The sequence below is a fragment of the Euprymna scolopes genome, chromosome 7 (assembly GCF_053919585.1).
Source record: "Euprymna scolopes isolate OS-2025 chromosome 7, ASM5391958v1, whole genome shotgun sequence".
NCBI classification, from domain to species: domain Eukaryota; kingdom Metazoa; phylum Mollusca; class Cephalopoda; order Sepiida; family Sepiolidae; genus Euprymna; species Euprymna scolopes.
Genome location: NC_136488.1, coordinates 137,418,878 through 137,442,632, shown reverse-complemented (window position 1 = coordinate 137,442,632; position 23,755 = coordinate 137,418,878). Strand labels below are relative to the sequence as shown.

The 23,755-nt window shown below is 35.6% G+C and overlaps 1 protein-coding gene and 1 long non-coding RNA gene across 8 annotated transcripts in view; one reads left to right on the top strand and one right to left on the bottom strand.

Moving 5' to 3' along the window:
* The window catches only part of LOC145279992 (neo-calmodulin-like), a 500,860-nt gene that overhangs the window by 392,890 nt on the left and 84,215 nt on the right, over positions 1-23,755 (bottom strand). Inside the window, exon 1 of one of the 3 annotated variants that reach the window (XM_080131597.1) lies at positions 10,334-10,473. The exons of the other annotated variants lie outside the window; for them this stretch is intronic. Within the exon in view, the coding sequence (XP_079987723.1) occupies positions 10,334-10,375 (42 nt within the window). The 5' untranslated portion in view covers positions 10,376-10,473. Of the gene's footprint in view, positions 1-10,333; positions 10,474-23,755 lie in introns of those variants that run through there. 3 annotated transcript variants of the gene reach the window in all.
* LOC145279995 (uncharacterized) overlaps positions 1-23,755 on the top strand; it is a 166,308-nt gene that overhangs the window by 76,530 nt on the left and 66,023 nt on the right. For all 5 annotated transcript variants that reach the window (XR_013868521.1, XR_013868520.1, XR_013868519.1 and 2 more), the window contains one exon: positions 8,793-8,923. This is a non-coding gene — a long non-coding RNA (uncharacterized LOC145279995). The remainder of the gene's footprint in view (positions 1-8,792; positions 8,924-23,755) is intronic.

Here is a 23,755-nt window from a genome sequence, read left to right as displayed (position 1 = left end):
TTGTCAATTCTAATAAATTACAATGCTAAGTTCTAAATCATGCAGTCGAAATTAACTGAATATTACTGAATTATTAAAAAAAAAACGACTTTAATCGTGTTAGCTAGTGAAAAACTGCAGCCATCTTTTTTATAAAATAAATCGAAACGGAAAATTACCTCCCTTTTAAACTCTCCCATGTCTTACATAAGCAAATACGTTTTTTTTTTTTTTTGCTTGTTTTTTGTCAAATTCTATTTTCTATTTTCTTTAATAAATAATTTTCGACCTTATCGATTTTCGTATTTTTTTTTTAATATAATCATCTTACAAATACGAGGAAAACGTAGATACCGTTGTTTTCATTGTGAAAATCAGTTTTATGATTTCCGAAATTTCCGATAGTGTAGTAGCGTCATAAATGATTTTTTTACAAAAATTAAAACTATATTTTATTACAGTGACAATTTTACTTCAATTCCAAAAATGTTTCGGAATAAAAAAAATCCAATGTTGCTTTAATTCAAAAATTGTTTCATTAAAATTATATTTTCTTACGCAGACTTTTCAATAAATGTTTTTACAATTATATTTTGATACATTTTTCTACAATAAATGTCTTGGTTTTCAAATAATTTTGTGTACGAAAAAAAAAAAAATCTTGTTCGTTTGTTATTTGCCGTGTTATTTGACTAAAAAGAAATCGCCCCCGCCCCATAAAGAATGGCGCCGTCCGCGTAATGCAAAAGTGCCTTTCGTTATTGTCGTTAATTTATGTTTGTTATTATAAGTAATTGATAACCAAGTTGTGGTTTTATTTGATATAGAACTTTATTACATATTTACATAGGAAGAGAGATTGAAGGTACGTGTGTAGACGTCTACGCCATGTTTCGAATACTATATGTATTAGGCGGTTTACATCAATATTCATACGCCATGATTTCCTTGTTACGCGTATGAAAGTAGTTCTATGATAACACTACATCCCCCTTACCAGAAGGATTTTCATTAATAACTAATTTTCTACCTTATCGCTTTTCGTAATTTTTGGATATGTTCATTACTGCGAACATGACAATTAAGTATATACATTTGGTTTCACTTGAAATTCAATATTTCGATTTTCGATTTTTTGGTCTAATAAAGAAGAAGTACTCGTATTTCATATTTGGCAAACGAACAATCTAAGTTTTTTTTTTTATGTGAAACGTATGCACCCACGTGACTAAGTACATTATTTAATAAACGTATTATTAGACTGGTCTCGTTTTCAAGGAGATCCGGAGAAACGTACAAGGTTATCGGGTCATCCTTAACTGTAAACATCTGATTTAGACAAATAAATGCTTGTAAGGACAGTTTGTTCTTCTCGTGTTTATATAGTTTTACGTGGCTCCCCACGAGGACAAAGTTAGAAACAAATTCGTTTTTTTTTTTTCTTCTTTTCTTTTAATGTGGGTGGAAAAAAAAAATCCAGCTCTTCCAGAAGAGTTACTCTGGATAGTTAGAATAAAAATATCTGTATAGTCTCGTCAGCACTCCACCATGAATCGGTGCACCTCAGGAGATATGCAGTAAAATCCCCCAAAAAGGATGTAATACACGGGAGGACGGTCACCTGAGATTGAACATATACCACACTTTGAATTAATTATTTGCTAATCTATATGCGTGTTCCTTCCCTAGTTACGTCATTCGGTACGCGTTTTAAAAAGGCTAACTATAATTTTTGAAGGCCAAACAGCTGTTAAAAAAATGCCAGGGTTTGTATTACTGTACACATAGATTCGAAAAAGTTGTCAAAAAACAAATATATAACAAATAAATGTTATTAAAGGCAAGATAAGTTACTTTTCTACGTAACTGGATCTATTTTTCGTGTTTTTATTCAATGTAACATGTTTATTCAGCTCGAAAAACATACAGTGTTTACCGATGTATTGGAAAATTCAAGATGGCGCCTCACTCTCTCTTTAACACGGTAAATTTGGGAAAAGTTGTTATAAATAAAAAAAACTAGACAAAATACTATTAAAAAACCGCCGAATATATGTCAACCTATGTAACGGTAACATATATTGAGCGAGTTTTTAACAGTATTTTATCCAGTTTATTATTTCTAACACCTTTTCCCAAACTTACCGTGTTAAAGAGGGAGTCAGACGCCATCTTGAATTTTCCAATACATCGGTAAACACTGTATGATTTTTGAGCTGAATAAACATGTTACATTGAATAAAAACACGAAAAATATATCCAGTGTGGTAGAAAAGTAACTTATCTTGCCTTTGATGATATTTATTTGTTATATATTTGTTTTTTGACAACTTTTTCGAATCTATTTGTACAGTAATACAAACCCAAATGCCAAATACGCGAACTTTGGTCCTTAAAAAGCCAAATCTATCTATCTATCTATCTATCTATCTATCTATCTCTCTCTCTCTCTCTCTCTATATATATATATATATATATATATATATATATATATATATATATATATATATATATATATATAATACTTTTATTGCATATCGTTCTTTTAAAGCGTCCCCACATCCAAATTGCATTTTTGAAATTCACCAGCTGTGACAATCAGGCTTTAGTAGGATGTATTCCAATGCCTGCTATAGCCGTTCATTTGAACTTGAAATCATAAAAATTAGTCAGTTATCTCATAAGATGTATAGCAATCACATACTGAATTTTCAAGAGTCTACGACAATTTTAAATGTCTGTACAAAAAAGTCTGGAAACTTATTGAAGTCACCTCATACATATCCCTTATTATACTCAGGTTGAATTAATCAACATTTGTTTCCTTAAGGCCTTTGTCCTATATATTTTCATCACGTAAAACACACGGTAAAATATTCCTTGGTTTGGGATTGAGTTACATTCGAAATAAAATCTGTTACAATTGTTACAATTGTTACAATTGTTACAATTGATCTTAATTTGCAATTAACTCACCAAGTGACCGCATCTCTAGGTGTATCAGAATTTTTGTAGGAATTTTTGACACCCCAAACACGAAACTGCGAATAAAATATGAAAAACTCGTAATTTCCCTGTTAAAAGTGAGTTATTCATTTTCTTTATGGATTATACTTCCAAAATAAACTATTAAAGTTGTTTTAAAAGTAATAGAAATATTTTTTTTTAAAACAGTAATGAATTTTCCAAACTCAATATTTTTCAATTTTTAAACTTTAAAAATCTATCAAAATTTTTCTATTGATTCTATTTTTACGATATTTTCAGGGTCAATGTGAAATTTTATGTTCTTTCCAATAAACCGAATATAATATTTTTTTTTAATTCACGCCCCCCCCCCATTTTCAAATTTCTATTAAAAAGTAAATAATTAATTTACTCACCGAAAAGTAAATAATTAATTTACTCACAAATTGAAGAGAAAAGGTCAATAAATAATATATTCAAATTTAAAACAAAAAACAAGTAGTGTTTTTTAGAATTTTACCAGTAAAGTTTGAAGTTTAAAACCTTTTTTTAAACCACGTTATTTGTTTTTCTTTTTTTTTAATGGAACCTTGGTCCTTGCTCCTTTAATTGAAAAAAAAAATAGGGCTTGAATTACATTTTTCGAGGAGTTATAAGCTTGGAAAGACAGGGGGTCGAATAATTGACGCCTCCCATTTTGAAATGTCTATTAAAAAGTAAATAATTAATTTATGTACCAAAGTCTTATATATCCTAAATTGAAGAGAAAAGGTCAATAATATATTCAAATTTAAAACAAACAAAAAAGAACTGTTTTTTAGAAATTTACCTGTAAAGTCCGAAATTTAAAATCTTTTTTTTTTTAAAAAAACACGTGTTTTTTTTTGTTTTTTTTTAATGAAACCTTGGTCCTTGCTCCTTTAATTGAAAAAAAAAATTAGGGCTTGAATTACATTTTTCGAGGAGTTATAAGCTTGGAAAGATGGGGTGGAATTATTCACTATTTTCACGAAATTTCTGACACACCTACCGCATCTCTTTCTATCATTTTCATCCTCTTTAAGTGTAAGTGATCTCCTCCCTCTGTGTGTATTAAAGGTAATCAAATCTATAAATCTATAAAAGTGAGAATATGTGTGTGTGCGTGTGTGTGTGTGTGTGTGTGTGTGTGTGTGTGTGTGTGTGTGTGTGTGTGTGTGTGTGAACACTTCTCAACCTATATACTCCACGGATTTTTATCTACAGACTTGAAATTTGGTATATAGAGTATTGAAACATGTGCAAAACTTTAATCGGTTTTAATCCGGAAAAAAAAACTTGCTGCTTATGGGTCAAAATTGAACAATTGCTATGGGGGGGGGGTCGCATTTTTATCTATTTGCTAACTGTTCCACGAATGCGCATGCGTGAATGGTCCATATTACAGATTCATTATGTTAAAGAGATTTTAAATCACTCTTTAAAGATCATGTTAAGAGGGCTTAATGGTTATAGTTCTTGACTTGCTGTCTTTAGGTTTTGGTTTTGATTTTAGCCCGAGTACAACCTTTTTTTTTGTTTTTTGTTTTTTTTTTACTTACAAGAAGTGAAATTTTTAGAAACAAAAAAAAAAACCCATAATATTCGCATGCACATGTCTCAGTTTCTGTATGAATTAAAATATAATATTTATGCGTATTTTTTCGATCGGGTAACGCCGGGCGGTTCGCTAGTTATCTATAAAATTGAAGATTATAGTAGTCTATTATAAACAAAAGGAAATATCACTACAGGTAGTTATACAATTTAACCTGTAGTTGGAGAGAGAGAGAGAGAGAGAGAGAGAGAGAGAAAGGAGATGGGGGAGAGAAAGAGAGTGTGTTACATGTCTATATAATTAAATGCGGAATTTTTTTTATTTATTTTTGTTCACAACAATGAACGAAATGTTTATTATTTAAAAGTATTTCAAGCAGCGAACTTTACTAAGCGATAACCTGTTGACTAAACCAGCGTTCAGTTGCATGCGATTTATTTATTTATTTATTTTTTTTTTTATTTGACTGCAAACTTTTTCTAATGTAATGGATTTCCGTCATTTGAAAATTATTTTGATAACATTAGAACGCTCTCTCTCTCTCTCTCTCTCTCTCTCTCTCTCTCTCTCTCTCTCTCTCTCTCTCTCTCTCTCTCTCATATATATATATATGTATGTATGTATATATATATATATATATGTGTGTGTGTGTATATATATATGTGCATATATATGTACATATATATATATATAACTATATATATATAACTATATATATATATATATAAGTGTACGTGTCTGTTTGTCTGTCTGCCTGTCTGTCTGTCTGTGTACATTTCCCTACGCAATAGCTCTGTCAATTTTTAGTCTACAAACTCGAAATTTGATCTACAGGGTACTGAGATTTGGGAAAATCTATATGATCGGTTTTCGGCCAGAAATTTGGCTGTTAAGGGGTCAAAGTTCAACGATTTGACCTTTGAGAACTCTACCAAACTCCTTCGACAATTTTGGGTCTAGACACTTGACATTTTAGATGTAGGTTCCTTGGACATGGATATAACTTAATAATTTGATTTGAGCCCAAAACAATAAATGTTAAGGGGTCATAATAGGGGTCAAAGTTTAACAAATTGACCGTTATTTTATTTTATTTTTATTTTTGCTCAGCATACACCTCCAAACACCCGGACAACGCCGGGCCGAAATGCTAGAATAACTCTATATATATATATATATATATATATATATATATATATATATATATATATATATATAGCTTAATGCGTTAGAGGAAAAGAGAGAGTTCAATTCCACAAAATGAGACTTATCTGGATAATGCCAAGCTCAACAATTATCATTGGAGCTTATACAATGAACAACAAGAGAATGAAATGAAGTCACAAAACTATATATTGGTAGATATAGAATGGATCATTTATCGAATAATGGAATACAAGCAAAATTTGGGGGGGGGGTAGAAGGGACTCTTTATGCCAAGACATCTCGAAGCCTAATGCTTCTCATCAGAAGAGTAGAGAAGATCCTAGCTAGCATGGTGGAGATGCGGCGTCTGGCGAAGTGTTCATTAGGAACCAAAAAGACTAAGTGCAATTATAGAATGTTGGTGGAAGCTTTATTGGATTCTAAATAAAGGAGAAGCTTGTTATATAAAGTATGATGTAAAAAAAGTGTATATGGTCTTTACCATAGTGTTGAGTTTATTTTTAGATTTAAGGGGTATATGTTTTAGGGTTAAATTGGGGGTATATTGTGGCTGCGTGGTAATTCTATTTTTAACGGTTTGCGAGGTGTCTATTATCTATGGAGTGGTATAACCACGCAGCCACAATATATTTTGTCAATTCTAATAAGTTACAATGCTAAGTTTTAAATCATGCAGTCGAAATTAACTGAATATTATTGAATTATTAAAAAAAAAAAAAAAAAAAACGACTTTAATCGTGTTAGCTGGTGAAAAACTGCAGCCATCTTTTTTATAAAATAAATCGAAACGGAAAATTATCTCCCTTTTAAACTCTCCCATGTCTTACATAAGCAAATACGTTTTTTTTTTTTTTTTTTTTTTTTTTTTTTGTCAAATTCTATTTTCTATCGTTGTTTTGATTGTTGAAATCAGTTTTACGATTTCCAAAATTTCGTTCCGATAGTGTAGTAGCGTCATGTCTTACATAAGCAAATACGTTTTTGTTTTTTTTTGCTTGTTTTTTGTCAAATTCTATTTTCTATTTTCTTTAATAAATAAATTTCGACCTTATCGATTTCCTTCCCCCTTGACTACTTGGCTATTTGGTTTCACTCTTTCTTTAGGGGAGGCGTGATGTGGTAATGGGGATGGGGTGGGGTTAGAGAACTTATCGGTATGCAGCTTCAATGCTCTTGGTTCCATGTAGCGCTTCATGTTTTGTCTCTGTAGCAGTTTGTGGTTCGTGTGTGTTAGTTTCCGCATTCAAGGGTTTTCCTTAATATTTCAGCTGTTTTCATTATTGTTGTTCGTTGTATTTTTCCAGTCATTCCTCTGATTCCAATTTCTCCCATTCTTTTTTCAAAGTTTTTCGGGATTGTTCCTAGTGCTCCTACTATTATAAGTATTATTTTGATTTTTTTCATCTTCCATATCCCTTTCAGCTCTCTGGCTAACTCTGTGTATTTGCTTTGTTTCTCCTTTTCTTTGATATTCATCCTGTGGTCATTATTATTATTATTATTATTATTATTATTATTAAAAGACACGATCGCATGGGACTCCGGATATATTGGGAGGTGTGTAAGAGGGTTGGAGTGAAGTGTGCTGGAAAATGGTTTGAGGAGGTGCCTAATGAAGTGAGAGCAAGTGAGGATGGCAAGGTAGAGGTATGGTGGGACAAAAGTGTCATAACGACCAAGCAATTGGAACATACTCGTCCGGATTTGGTCGTCATTGACAAGGTCTCAAAAAACTGTTAGATTGTAGACTTTTCAGTACCCTAAGACAGGAATGTGAGAGAGAAGGAGAATGGGAAGTGGAGCAATTATGCTCCATTGGCCTTGGAGATAAGGCGTATACACAGGGTTAAAACACAAATAATCCCGGTTGTAGTAGGTACACTAGGAGTAATATCAAGTCGTCTGGAAGGACAACTGAAAAAACTACAAATCCCCGATGTTTTAGGCGGCCTTCAAACCTCTGCAATTATAGGTACCACCAACATCCTTAGGAAAACCCTTGATCTTTGAAGCTCCAGGTTTGAAGCCGGGATTAAGGGAAATCCTCTGGAAATTAATCCCATCCCTTTCCAGAGAGACGTTCATAAGCGAAATAATAATAATGATGATGATGATGATGATGATGATGATCATCATCATCATCATCATCATCATCATCTATATACTATTTTGCTTGTGCCTTCCATACTTAGTCCATATGTTACGCTTTGAAAAAGGTCAAATACAATTTTTGAACAGAAAAAAGCCAAATTTTCGAATTTTGGTTAGATTCTTTATATAACAATCTGGAAACCATGGACAAAAATAGGAGAGTGAGTTCCCTTTGATGTAGCCTCGTTTTCTAATATCATTGTAATAATATTTGACCATTGTTGTAACGGCATAAGAAAGGAACTAATAGTAATTTCGACGTACAGCATTCTTCACCAAAGAAAGAAATCGCCGAAACATTACATAAAAATGGGAACATTCGAAATAAACAAGACAAAAAAATAAATAAATAAAGAAATAAATAAAGAAGACCATTGTCTTCCAAAACATGCTGGACTGAAGGGGTAAATTAAGGATTGTCCCTTACAATGTGATTTTTTTGTTTGTTTGTTTGTTTGTTTGTATTTAACTATGTAGCACAATATCACTTTCTGAGTATGTAGTTGTACTTATTAATTTATCTCATTTTGGGCCAGGCTTATATTTAAAATACAATGGACTATATTTTCATAGAAATGTTAATAAATTTATACTTGCCGCATAGTATATAGGTTTTATTGTTCCCCCGCAAAAAAAAAAAAAAAAAAATAATAATAATAATAATAATAATAATAATATTTTTGCGCGATATATTAAAATATCAGCTCTGTCAAAACATATTTGTTGATTAAATATATTTCTCATCCCGTGGAATTTCCACGGGTCCTGCTAGCCATCATCATCAGCAGCAGCAGCAGCAGCAGCAGCAGCAGCAGCAGCAGCAGCAGCATCATCATCATCTATTTATTTTATTATCATTTATTTATTTATAATTTATATATTTTATTTATTTTATTATCTATTTAGTTTAGTTTAGTTTACAAAACTGTTGTTTTTTTTTTGTTTTCATTAGTGGCGGAGGTCTTCTACAAAAGTTCCGGAGAGACAAACAGTATCGAGAAGCAGCCATCGTAAGGTGCAACAAAAGATGAAGAAACAGTACGAAAAGCAGCAGGTGAAAACAACTAGGATTAAAGATCAAAGGTATACCCATATACAACTGTTTCTATTGAGTTCGGTATTATTAGACTGGGCTAGTGCCAAGGAGAGCTATGTGAACGAACTAGATTATAGATTACTGGGATTTTCATAACGAAAACTAAAACAAATAAACAGTTTAAATATGTTTATTTATTTATTAAAAAAAATGCCTGCACTAGTTTTTGGTCTTAAAACGTTAAAGTTTGAATTTTGTGTTCCATATAGCAACAGTGCTAAAAAAAAACAAAAAAACAGTGAATTCCTATATATTATTAACAACATACTATAATTTGCATAAATACAGACGCGTAGAGTTGGTATTTATTTGCTTTCCCACGAAAGAAAATCAGACACAAGGTCATTTTTTAATGTGGTGGACCCCTCTCACCAAAGGGGGCACTCTGGCAGTGTTCAAATAAATCGCAATTGTCTCGATATGAAGGGGCTCGACCATATTGACCGAGGACCAATTGATTTCAAAAGTAATTGTCTCGGTATGAAAAGTCTCCCCCACATTGACCAAAGCCTATTTACTTTAGTGAAGCAAACAGATACTACACTGTGATCCCGGCCCGAAGGGAGGCGGTATACAGACGCGTAGAGTTGATAGCATTGTGACACTAACCACAGCTGGCTTTGGTATAACTAGACTGAACTGGATGGACGTACACGATTATCGTGCTTTTCCTAATTAATAATATAGCACCTTTAACGTACGTACGTACGTACGTGTGTCACGTTTTCAAAATTATAAACCATTCGATCGGGAGATCCTATTTATTAAAAAAGGAGGATAGAAGGTGATAACATACTACGAACATTAAATTAGTATATAGATATGATAATTTAATGTTCGCAGCCTCCTTTTTAATAAATAGGATCTCCCGATCACCAAACACGCAATGTGATAAAAATTAAAATAAAATAAAATACAAAATAATTATGTCACTTTTGGGTCGCATGTGAAACTAAAAGATGCCTTCTTGGTCTTCTGGCTAGAATCCCTGGATAGTATCTGTTATGTCTAAAGATGGTATAATGGTATCGTGGGTTTTCCGTTTGTGCCGGGCGTTCATACAGTGGAAATATTTCACAGATTCCTATGAGGATATATAAATAAATCGTAATAACCAGATATATTCTGACGCTGCATTAAACCGATTACTTAGGTAAATACTTTTACAGTTTTAACAAAAGAGCTACAATGATATCGAGGGGTCTCCATTCACACTGAACGTCTACAGAATGCTCAGTAGCATTATATAATATATGAAAGATGCCGCTGTGGAATTTCCACAGGTCCCGCTATTAATTATAATCACAAAATAGCAGATTTTCATAATCAAACGATTATAAGGGTAGAACAAAATTAAAATGATCGGATTATTTTTTAAGGCGGAAGTAATAACTCACCGCATGTCTTCGGCTCTGGAATGTACGGAAAAAGCAATCCATGTTTCGAGCGTATTGATATTTCCACGCGAAAGAAAAATAAGAGAGAAAAAAAAAATAGTGCCGTGTAAATCTTATTCGTTTTTTCTACCAAGGTAAAATATCCCTGTCATACACGAACCAACTGCGAGAACGAGAATGAATAGCCACTTACACTATTCTGAAAAGAAATAAACAAACAAATAGACAAAATAAAACGGTAAAACATTGACGTTTATTTTGTTTGTTTGTTTGTTTGTTACATTGAATTCTTGTGCAACGATGGAACTCTTCTGAATTGTCCAGACGCCAAAAAGACCTTTCTCGTCTTAGTTGCTTGGCGTGCTTCAGTAAATGTCGGTTAGGAATTTGCATAGCTGTTGCGCCAATTCTTCACATCCTTTCGGCGTTATACCAACTCTATCTAACCCGGCATTGCCCGGGGATCCTTTTACCTTTATTTTTTATATCGGTTAAATATGGGAGATTCTCGGGATTCCAAGATGGCTGCCTCCTGTCGTTACATTTGTTTTTTGTTTTTGTTTTTTTTTGTTTTGTTTTTTTGTAACTCCTTTTGGGACAAACGCTTGGTTTCTTTATAAGTTACATTTGGCTTTGCATTTCTATACGCATAGATTCGAAAAAGTTGTCAAAAAACAAATATATAAAAAATAAATGTGATCAAAGGCAAGATAAGTTACTTTTCTACCTAACTGGATAACTTTTTAGTGTTTTTATTTAATGTAACATCTTTTTCAGCTCAAAAACATATAATGTTTGCAGATGTATTTGAAAATTACAAATGGCGCCAGACTCTCTGTTAAACACGGTAAGTTTGGGAAAAGGGGTTTAAAAAAAACTATAGAAAACACTGTTAGACACTTACCGAATATATGTCAGCTTATGTCACGGTAACATATATTGAGCGAGTTTCTAACAGTATTTTGTATAACTTTTTATTTTTAACTCCTTTTCCCAAACTTACCGTGTTCAACAGAGAGTCTGGCGCCATTTGTAATTTTCAAATACATCGGTAAACACTGTATGTTTTTCGAGCTGAATAAACATTTTACATAAAATAAAACACTAAAAAATTATCCTGTTAGATAGAACAGTAAATTATCTTGCCTTTGGTAACATTTATTTATTATATATTTGTTTGTTTGTTTTTTTTACAACTTTTTCGAATCTATGTGTACAGTCATACAAAGCTTTACATTTTTATATCCGAGGACACTTTTAATGATTGAGGTGTGCAATAAGAAAAGACAAGAGCTTCGTTTTAACATTTGATAACCGCTTTGTTGATTATCTTTGTTAGTGTGACTAATAAAATGAGATAGTATTGGGAAGAGTTCTCTCTTTTTTTAATATTTTACTTTGGTTATTTTAAGAGATCAAGGGGATCCGATCTGGAGCTATTAGGTTGGTGCAAAAATAATGTCTTTTGTTGATGTTCAACTAAATATCTATCTATCTATCTATCTATAAAAGTGAACATGTCTGTGTGTGTGTGTGTGCGTGTGTGTGGGTGGGTGTGTGGGTGTGTGTGTGTGCGTGTGTGTGGGTGGGTGGGTGTGTGTGTGCGTGTGTGTGTGTGGGGGTTGTGCCTGTGTGTGTACATTTCTCTACGCAATAACTCTGTCAATTTTTAGTCTACAAACTCGAAATTTGATTTACAGAGTACTGAGATTTGGGAAAATCTTCGCAATCCGTTTTCGGCCAGAAATTTGACTGTTAAGGGGTCAAAGTTCAACGATTTGACCTTTGAGAACTCTACTAAACTCCTCCCCCAATTTTGGGTATAAACAATTGGAATTTTAGATATAGGTTCCTTGGACATGGATCTAACTGAATAACTTGATTTGAGCCCAAAACAATAAATGTTAAGGGGTCATATTAGGGGTCAAAGTTAAAAAAAATTGACCGCTTTTTTTTTTTTTTTTTTTTTGCTCAACATACACCTCCAAACACCCGAGCAACGCCGGGCTGAAATGCCAGTATATACATAAACGACATTATTTTTGTACCAACCTAATAGCACTTGATTTCATTACGATTTAAATTTATATCCGAGAGCTCTTTTAAGAATAGACGCTGTTCCCTTTATGATTGCTGTCCGTATTTCTGTATTGATGTTCTAAGGACTGTTTCCAAATAGTTCTTGAGATTTTCTTTTCATTAGACCAGTTGCTTCTATTACAGCCGGTATAAAGTTTATTTCTTTCAGAGACCATGTCGTTTTTAAATCAGTTTTAGATCCTGATATTTTGTTATCTTTTCCCGTTCAGCTCTATTAAGACCCAAATCATTTGTAACTGTGACGCCGAGCGCAGTTCTTTCAGGCTTGTTCTATATTACAATATCTGGTTTGATGGCCTTGTCTTTTATGTATCCGCCCGCCTGTATGTCTTTGTCGTAGAACATGGTAATTTTTCCGTTTGATTTTATCGGTGGTGGTTCATGTTCTTTTTTTATTATCATTTATTTTACTTCAGTAAGTTTTAAGATCCTTCCTGGAGTTAACACTTGACTCCGTTATGATTTAAATTTATATCCGAGGACTCTTTTAAGAATAGATGCTGTTCCCTTTATGGCTGCTATTTGTATTTTGTTGCAGTTTGATTTTCCGAGGATTGCTTCTAAATATTTTTGAAGATTCTTTTTTATATCAAGCCAGTTGCTCCTATCACAACCGGTACAATGTTTATTTCTATCAGAGACCATGTCGTTTTTAGATCATTTTTTAGGTCCTGATATTTTGTTATCTTTTTCTAGGTCCGGGCAAAATGAATGCCGATGCTCAAACAATTTTGACCCCTCCCTTTGCTTAAAAAAAAAAATCAGGAAATTAACTAATTTTAATGAAATTTTCAGTATTTACAAATGATGATCGCAGAATATAATGAACTAATTATTTTTTATTTAAATCTTAGTGGAAATGTATTATTTTGTTTAAATAAAAAATATCTTTACTAAAGTTATGGTTTTCAGTAGTAAATAAAAAACGCAAGAATTTATTTTTGCTTTAAAGCATCGTAATTTGTAACAATAAAAATAAAATAAAATAATTCTTACAGGAACATTACGGAAAAAGCTCATAAAGTCCGTATTAATGAATTCGATATAACTCAAAGAAAAAAGAATTTCTCGAACTACCGATATTACCATTGAATTAAGCATTGTTTATTTAATATTTTCACCCACAAAAAAAAAAATATGATTGCAAAAAATATTTCTACTTTTTTTTTTTTTAAATACAGGTTTCGCATAATTTTTATATGCAAGATTTTAATAATTTCTTTGCTCGCAAGAATGTGAAACTTTCGGCGTAACATATTTTTTATATAATATTGAACAATAATTAAAAAAAAATAATTTAAAAACAGGAACATAGAAAAATAATTAAATTAAAAAAATGGAAAAGTTTATACAAATGTTCAGAATAGGAATGTGCGGATGCACGTCTGAGGGGGAAAAAAGAAAAGTATCGCACCCCTCCCCTCCCCCTTTAAATCACATAACGTCATTTTCACAGTCTTTCGACTGCCTTAAATTTTGGACCTTCGTATATTCCGTTTTTACAAAATTTTAGTTTGTTGCGTTTTGTGAACGGCAGAATCACTCGGTTTTGGGGCTTTATTTATGATTTGTACAAATAAGGTGTTTTTTTTTTTTTTTTAATTTAATTCAATATCTTAGGACTTTACTTTACAAATTATCTTTGAAATAGACCCAGAAAACTAATCTTTTAAAGGATTTTTACAATGAATTTATTTAACTTCAAACTTTAACTGAATTGGGTAGCACGCCGTGAAAACATTTTCCATAACTTTTTTTTTTTCACGTGTACAAATATTTTTTTCCTTTTGGAAATCAAGTTTGGTCTTTAATCTTTCAAATACAATCAAAAAGTAGTCGGAAACTTACAACAAAAATTCTGATAAATCGGCTTTCAAAACTAGGTCCCTCTATTTTTGTCCGCCCATTTTGCCCGTACCTATCTTTTCCGTTCAGCTCTATTCAGGCAAGAATCATTTGGGACTGTGACATCGATAATGAGCGCAGTTCTTTCAGTTTTGTTCCATATTACAATATCTGGTTTAATGGTATTGTCTTTTATGTACCTGCACGTTTGTACGTCTTTGTCATAGAGCACTGCCAATTTTCTCTTTGATGTTATCGGTGGTGGCTCAGTTCCTGCGTAGAGACGTCGATGAATGATTAAACGGGCCTGTTGAAAGTTCACGGATGCGTGTTGAAGTTGTATTAGGCTGTTGCCAAAAATAATGCCATTTTTAAAAGAAGTTGAACGTGAAAAAAAAAAAAAAAAGCGGCATTATTTTTTGCACCAATCTAATAGCAGCGCGCATCCATGTCTGAACGGGAACTATATATTAGCCAGTCTTGTGGGAGAAGGAGAGTTCATATATGTGCGGTTAAAGTTATCGTTTGGCAGTAGCCACGATGGGTTCTTTGTACAGCTAGGACAACAGCATATTCTTTCCATTGTTCTGTTTCTCGGGTGTGTATCCGTTGATATTTTACATGCTTTTATATAGTGATGATGTGGTTCTCGGTTGATTAATTGTGTCTAACTGTGTCGGATATATACTCGAGAGTCAAAACAATGAAAAGAATATGCTGTTGTCATAGCCCTAGTTATTTGTCTTCTAGTCTTAGTCGAATCCCGGGCCCAAAGTAGGGGGGTGCGTCTCAAGAAAGTACCTATTAACAATGCCTCCCACAGAGTTAAACACCAGGGTTATTTTTTTAACGTGGAGAAAAAAGAACAAAAATTAAAATTGTCTGTCGTGAAGGATTTCTCATCTACTGAGAGAGAATAAGAAATAAATAAAATTTAAAAAATACTGCTAGTAAACCACCAAATAAATATCACCGTGGTTTTTCTTGGGTGGAGTTCTATCAGCATTGTGTTTTATTTTCGAGTTCTGAGCGATCATGGGGCCTCCAAAGGTGACATCCTCATTTCGCCAATTTTGCGTTTGTTTTAACTTAAGCGCTCAGCAGCACTACTTGCATGTTCAAACTTCATAAAGGCTTTAAAATAAGTTTTTTTTTTTTTTTAATTATCCAGCTAGGTAGAAGAGTAACGTATTTTGCCTTTGGTAACATTAATTTGTTATATATTGTTTGTTTGTTTGTTTTTTTACCACGTTTTCGTTTTTTTGTCTATTGTAAAACATACCCGACGTTTGACTAGAATTAGGGTCGCCAAAGGGGAGACGGCATATTGTTGACTTTTTAAAACTACGCGGGCCAAAATAATAATTAAAAAATGACTTGGACGCGTTTTATACATTTTTTCTCTTTAGCTTTGATTTTTAGTGAAACTGGTTGTCCAAAACCTCATTTTTTTTTTTTTTTTTTTTAATAATTTTCTGAACAAAAAGAAACAACCATCACACTATTTTCATACATTTCCATGTTTTAACTTTTTCCTGAATATTTTTACGTTTTCCATAAGAGCTCCACGGGTCTGATTAAAGACTTTGGCAGGCCGGATTTGGCCCTCGGGTCGTAGTTTGAAGACTCCCTGGTCTAGAATTGCTTAAGCGTGAGATCGTCTAACGGCGGCGCGATATACGGGTGGACAGACTGGTCGGCGGGTGGGCAAATATGTAAGGCAATTTCAGTGCATAAACAAATCGTAAAAATTAAAGTACAGCCGCACTTGGCGAGTTGCCAAAAACTGTTGCTAATGCGGAATAGTTACTGAATCGAAAAGAAAGCTTCTTCAGTTTCGACTGTGACTAGTAGCGGCAGCAGCAGCAGCAGCAGCGGAAACAGCAACAGCTGAACGATGCTACATGCCGCTGCCGCCGCCGTGGAGAAGCCTGAACGTAGCAAAAGAAGAAAGCAGAACACTTCTCTTATTACAGTCTCCGACTCGTTAAGTTCTTCGTTAGTTTCTGAAAGTTCTAAGACGGATGAATATATGGTTCCGTTTTTACCACAGCAGACGCAATTTGGAAGAAAAAAAAATTCTATGGTCTAACAACACAAAACGAAACCATAATGCCGGTTAAAAGTTACTGTAGGCGACGTAGATTATTTTAAAGCAGGTACAGTTCGGGAAATTAGTCAAAAACAATTTATTTCGGCTTACCTACTCATTTGTGACCTATTTGTGTTTTTTTTTCTTTCTTTTTAAGTTGTTTATAGCCAAGAGTGCCTGTTGTCGGTTTCTGTTCCGCAGACGGGACGACAGTAACAAATAAGATATGGCCCCTTTCTGATTAATGATTATCTTCTTCTCAGATAACATGGGGGCCATATTAAGAATGGCTTTCTTTTCCGCTTGACCATATATTTTTTTTTACAAAAGAAATCACCACTTATCAAGGCCCAGAGACCACTCAAGTATAAGGGTTAAAGAGTGTACATTGGTCAAAAGGACAATATCATAGTAATCGTTAGAAGTGTACATTTGGTTAATTGAATTACTTAAGGTGAACGGCTCATCAAGAACTTGTATACATTGGACTTGAAGACGGCTATATTGTAATCAGCTGGACAACAGAAACCGGAAGTCAAAAAGAGCAGGCAACAAAATATCTATTATAATGAAGTCGTATTCCTGTCTGTTTGTTTGTTCACATTTTAATTAATATGTACAAAAGTTATACTGTTCCTATTTACAATGCCTCCCCACGGGACAGAGTTAGACACCAGGGTCATTTTTTAGCGTGGAGAAAAGGAACAAAAATAAAAATTGTCTCAGTCGTAAAGGATTTCTCCTCCACTGACAGAGAACAAGAAATTGAAGTGTAGTATCTGAAGAACAGATACTACACTTTGAGGTATTTATTTGCTCCCCCACTGAGCAAATTAGGCACAAGGCCGATTTTTAAAGTGAGGAGTGAAGGGGAAATGGGGACCAACTCCCCGGGGAGTAGGGAAGCTGGATAGTGACAATTGGTATGAAGGGTTGCCCCTACATTGACCAAGGTCTGATATGTGGGGTTACCCCCACATATGGTCTTTGCTTGCAGTATCTGCCGGAACAGATGGTATTTATTTGCTCCCCCACTGAGCAAATTAGGCACAAGGCCGATTTTTAATGTGAGGAGTGAAGGGGAAATGGGGACCAACTCCCCGGGGAGTAGGGGAGCTGGATAGTGACAATTGGTATGAAGGGTTGCCCCTACATTGACCAAGGTCTTATATGTGGGGTTGCCCCCACATATGGTCTTTGCTTGCAGTATCTGCCGGAACAGATGGTGTTTATTTGCTCCCCCACCGAGCAAATTAGGCACAAGGCCGATTTTTAATGTGAGGAGTGAAGGGAGGGGGAAGGGAAAAAGGGGACCAGCTCCCGAGAGGTGGGAAATGGGAGCTGGTTAATGGTCAGGCATGTGGGGTTGCCCCCACATCTGGTCTTTGCTAGTCATAGCTAGTCATAGCTAGTCATAGCTTGCAGCATCTGCCGGAACAGATGGTATTTATTTGCTCCCCCACCGAGCAAATTAGGCACAAGGCCGATTTTTAATGTGAGGAGTGAAGGGAGGGGGAAGGGAAAAAGGGGACCAGCTCCCGAGAGGTGGGAAATGGGAGCTGGTTAATGGTCAGGCATGTGGGGTTGCCCCCACATCTGGTCTTTGCTAGTCATAGCTAGTCATAGCTAGTCATAGCTTGCAGTATCTGCCGGAACAGATGGTATTTATTTGCTCCCCCACCGAGCAAATTAGGCACAAGGCCGATTTTTAATGTGAGGAGTGAAGGGAGGGGGAAGGGAAAAAGGGGACCAGCTCCCGAGAGGTGGGAAATGGGAGCTGGTTAAAGGTCAGGCATGTGGGGTTGCCCCCACATCTGGTCTTTGCTTGCAATATCTGCCGGAACAGATGGTATTTATTTGCTCCCCCACTGAGCAAATTAGGCACAAGGCCGTTTTTAATGTGAGGTAAAAACCAGCTCCCCTAAAAGTAGGCAAAAAGGGGGTACTCTGGTTACCAAAAATAATAATTGTCCCAGTATAGAGGGTTTCCCCTCCATTGACTGGTACAAATTATCTTAAGTGCAGCATCTGCCGGAACAGATGATATTTATTTGCTCCCCCACCGAGCAAATAAGGCACAAGGCCAATTTTTAATGTGAGGAGTGAAGGGAGGGGGAAGGGGAAAAGGGGACCAGCTCCCGAGAGGTGGGAAATGGGAGCTGGTTAATGGTCAGACATGTGGGGTTGCCCCCACATCTGGTCTTTGCTAGTCATAGCTAGTCATAGCTTGCAGCATCTGCCGGAACAGATGATATTTATTTGCTCCCCCACCGAGCAAATTAGGCACAAGGCCGATTTTTAATGTGAGGAGTGAAGGGAGGGGGAAGGGAAAAAGGGGACCAGCTCCAGAGAGGTGGGAAATGGGAGCTGGTTAATGGTCAGGCATGTGGGGTTGCCCCCACATCTGGTCTTTGCTAGTCATAGCTAGTCATAGCTAGTCATAGCTTGCAGTATCTGCCGGAACAGATGGTATTTATTTGCTCCCCCACCGAGCAAATTAGGCACAAGGCCGATTTTTAATGTGAGGAGTGAAGGGAGGGGGAAGGGAAAAAGGGGACCAGCTCCCGAGAGGTGGGAAATGGGAGCTGGTTAAAGGTCAGGCATGTGGGGTTGCCCCCACATCTGGTCTTTGCTTGCAGTATCTGCCGGAACAGATGGTATTTATTTGCTCCCCCACTGAGCAAATTAGGCACAAGGCCGATTTTTAAAGTGAGGAGTGAAGGGGAAATGGGGACCAACTCCCCGGGGAGTAGGGGAGCTGGATAGTGACAATTGGTATAAAGGGTTGCCCCTACATTGACCAAGGTCTTATATGTGGAGTTGCCCCCACATATGGTCTTTGCTTGCAGTATCTGCCGGAACAGATACTACACTTTTATCTTCTCCCGAAAGTTATATTGTTTCACAAATTAATTTTCAAACTGTATTCACAGGAAGTTTACATTCAAGGAGTAATCTCATTTGCATATTACATTAAAGAAAATCTATTTTAATAATTAGCTCAATGTTATTAATTGTTTGTTGTAACAGAATCGTTCTATTTAGAAATATTATTTAAAGTTGATTTATTTAATTTATTTTTAATTTAATTTCCATTTAATTTAATTTCAGTTATTATTAGCCGACATCAGTTGCCTTTAAAAACGGAAGTAAGTTTATTTATTAAAGCTTTGAGAGTTATTGGAATCCGAAAAAATTGTATATTTTTTCCCTTGCTAAAACGACTCTTTTAATTGTCTTTTTTTTATCTGAATATGCTTAAAACAAACCCTTCATTTGCCGGTAATAATTATAAAATAATAAATATTTATTGGTTTTTTAACTAATATTAAAACTAAAATCGATAGATGATTTCTTTAAGTGTATTTTTTATTTATTTATTTATTTTTTTCGTTTAGGAAAATATTTTCCACATTTAACATGTGTTTTTATGGCAATCGGGGAAAAATAACAACTCCATGTTTAACTATTTAGAGATTTATAAAGAATCAGAATCGGAATCGGTAATTGTATCGGAATCGAAAATTTAGTAAGGAATCGCTAATTGCATTGGAATCGGAAAAAAAAAATATTGGAATCGTCCCATCACTAATGAATGCATGAGTTCAGTCATCATAACAATGCAATTTGCAATCCCTTCTGATCCATTCGGGCGGAATAAAAAAAATAGGAGCCATTACTTTTGGTATACCCTTCGTACATCTAAAAGAGATTACTTTGAAATGAGGAAGGATTAATTCTGTCGCTACCTATTGCTTACTACATCCCCTTGAGGTAAGAGAGATAACATTAACTCCTGGGTTTAGAGTTACTTCCCCTTTAAAATATTAAAGGACGAAAAGTATTATTATTTATAGATAGTATGTGGTCAGCCAACAGGTTATCAGATCTTTATTCAATTTTTTCAACTGAACTCATTTTTAAATAATGTTAAGTTTCTATAAACTAGCAGGAGCCGTGGAAATTCCATGGAATGAAAAAGGTATTGAATCAACAAATGTGTTTTCATAAAGCTGATATTTTCTGGATGGAAAAAAAAAAAAGGTTAAAAGCATTTAACCCCCACACCCACCACACCTCTTAAGTACCAGAACACCCCAAGCGTGCTAGCTACTAGTCAGTTTTCGAGATGACCTCGGAAGAAAGAGTCGGTGCCTTCAGAGCTAAGTTAAAAACTTTATCCATAACTGTTGAAATGTATCCTGTCTTAATTTTGCCAATTTTTGTGCATTATATATAATTTATTTATTTATCTTTGCTCTCTTATTGCAGTCTTACTAAAACTTGAAACTCCTTAACATTACCTATCATGTCTTATTACTCGTGTTTTAAACTTTTTTTTGTTAAATACGTCTGATATTATCCTAAACTATTAATAAAAAAAAAAAAAACTTCCACGGATTAATATGGAAGGGGAGACTATCGTCAAATTCTATTCTAAACTGGGAATGGGCAAAGGACTTATACTAAGTAGATATAAATAAGTCCCTCTTAACCATTTTCTTTTTTTTTTAATGGAGAGTAGATAATGCAGTGGATGTGTTATCGGCAGCTCCAGTAACTCTCACTTCTCCTTTTTTTGTCCCTCAGTCCTCATTTCTAATGAGTGATGTTTCTGACAAAGGGTGAAGAAAAAGCTGCTTCCCAGGTCGGTAATACTTCGTGAACAGTAGTCTGAGATGTCGGAAATTTTCTGTCTCTATGTCTATCCTTGCGGCCATGTCACTAGTAAGGGTGCTGGAGGTAAACATTTTCATCTGGGCTGACGTTAACCGCCTGATAGTCAGGGACCCGAACCTTGGAATAACCACTAAGGAGGCTGTCCTATCAGCAGGTGCAAAGTACTGGGGCTGCTGTATTGCCATTTGGTGAATGGATTCTGGACCATGTAGTAGTCTCTGGTGGGGCCTCTCGATGCCATACTAGTGGGTAATTGTTACGGCTTTACCTTATCATGTGCAAAAAAAAAAAAAAAAAAATTCTGTCTTTCCTCTCTTACTTTCCCTCTCTGTTCTGCTCTAACCAAGTATGCTGACCTGTTCCACAAACCCCCAAATCCTCAACATGAAATATCTCAAAAAAGAAAACACGAATAAACCTAGAACCCCATCCCCCTACGTAGACCCCTACTACCATATCTCCTTCTCCAACATAAGGGGTCTACGTTCTAACCTTCCAGAGGTTGAAACCAATTACAGGAGACAAAACCTGACATATTCTTTCTAAGCGAAACTGGAATAGGGCCGACTACCTCCCTAGATGAGTTCATAATTAAAGGATACTCTAACCTAACATCTAAATCTGACCCCCAAGATCGCCACGGGCATGGAATATGTGCCTACATTAAAGATGGCTTCCCATGTGGCAGGGATATCTCTAGAGAATACCCTAATTTACTTTATATGTGCTTCGGGGTTGCACTTGCTTACACCACCCCATTTATATTTGCCCTCTATCGCCCCCACAACAGTGGAGTTACTGTCTTTAAGAGTATATCAGAAAAAATTGACCACATCCTGTCTGCTCATCCCTCGGCTAACATTCACATTTGCGGTAACTTCAATGTCCATAATGTGGAATGGCTGACCCACTTAAATAAGACTGATGAGGAGGGGAGGTTCTGTCATGATTTTGCCATTGCCATTGTGCCCAATAGTACTGGTTAGTTCGCAAGCCTCCTAGACCTTTTCCTATCCACTTCCCCTGAGCTATGCTCATGTTCCGTTCTATCTCCTCTGGGATCCTCCGACCACTGCATCGTATCAGTTAAGATAAAAATGAAATATAATAAATCCACAGACGTACCTCTCCACCGTACTGTATACCGATACTCTATGCCGGACTGGGATAGCTTCCGTACATTCATATCTGATCTCCCTCTCCATTCCATGTTTAAAAAGGATGTGTCCTCTATAGTATCAGATCTGACCGAATGGTTACTTGTAGGCATAGGCCAATTCATACCATCCAAAAAATTCCAACAAAAACCTAACAGCCAGCCATGGTTCTCCCCCAAATGTGCTGCTGCCATCGCACACAGAAATAACTTTTTCCATAGCTACCAACGTAATAGATGCACTGAAACTAAAGCTGCTTTCAGAACCGCCAGCAACCACTGTAAAAGAGTAATAAAAAATGCAACAGAACTATATGCGCAATCCGTTAAGTCCAAAATAGCTGAGCAGCGGCTTGGTTCCCATCAGTTCTGGCAAATAGCAAATAGGATCTTGAACAGAAATGTTTGCTCTATCCCAACCCTTATCAATGAACCAGAGGTCATCTCGACAGCATCCGACAAGGCCAAACTATTTGCCAAAAACTTTGCGGCAAATTCTACCCTGTGTGACGAAGGCTATCAGCTCCCCATATTCCCTCCTATAAGAGACAACATGCTATGCAACGTACAAATATCTGTGCATGAGGTCGCCAAGCTAATCAAGAACCTTGACTCCAGTAAAGCAACTGGTCCCGACGGTATTCCAATTATAGTGTTAAAAAAATTACAACCAGAACTTGCCCCCATACTTTCCAAACTGTTTAAGCGTTGCCTTAAGGAGAAGTGCTTTCCAACACCCTGGAAAACCTCATCAGTATTCCCTGTATTTAAGAATTCAGGTGATAAGTCATCCCCCTCTCAGTACAGACCAATAAGTCTCCTGTGTGTCATGAGTAAGTTGCTGGAATCCACAATAAATAGAGAAGTAGTCAACCACCTCAGCAGAAATAACCTTCTTAGCAACACGCAATATGGTTTCCGCTCTGCTAGATCTACAGCAGATGTGCTAATGGTTATATCTCATAGGATTAGCGAATCTCTTGACAAAGGCTTCATTTCTAGGGCAATTGCTCTTGACATATCAAAGGCCTTTGATAAGATTTGGCATAAAGGCCTACTACACAAGATTTCCAGCTACGGTATAACTGGAAATGTTTTCTCTATCATTAAGTCATTTCTCTCAGATAGGCTCATAAGAGTAGTTGTTGATGGGCAGAAATCAGAGGCCCACAGTATTAATGCTGGAGTCCCTCAGGGGTCCATACTGGGCCCAACTCTCTTCCTGATCTACATCAATGATCTCCTAAAACACATACTAAAATCTTTCGTTGACATCTATGCTGATGACACGACCATCTATGGCAACACATCAAAGGCTGTAAATGATGATGCTCTCTCTGATTCTCTCTCCTCTGATCTTGAGCACGTGGTACAATGGGGAAAGAGGTGGCTGGTTACCTTTAATGCATCTAAGACCAAGCTCCTATCTCTACATCATAAACGCTCTGATCCCCATCTGGCATCAATTGAAATGGATGGCTCTCGTCTAAGGGAGGCCCCAGGATTTGATAAGCTCCTGGGTTTGACCTTTACACCTGATCTTAAATGG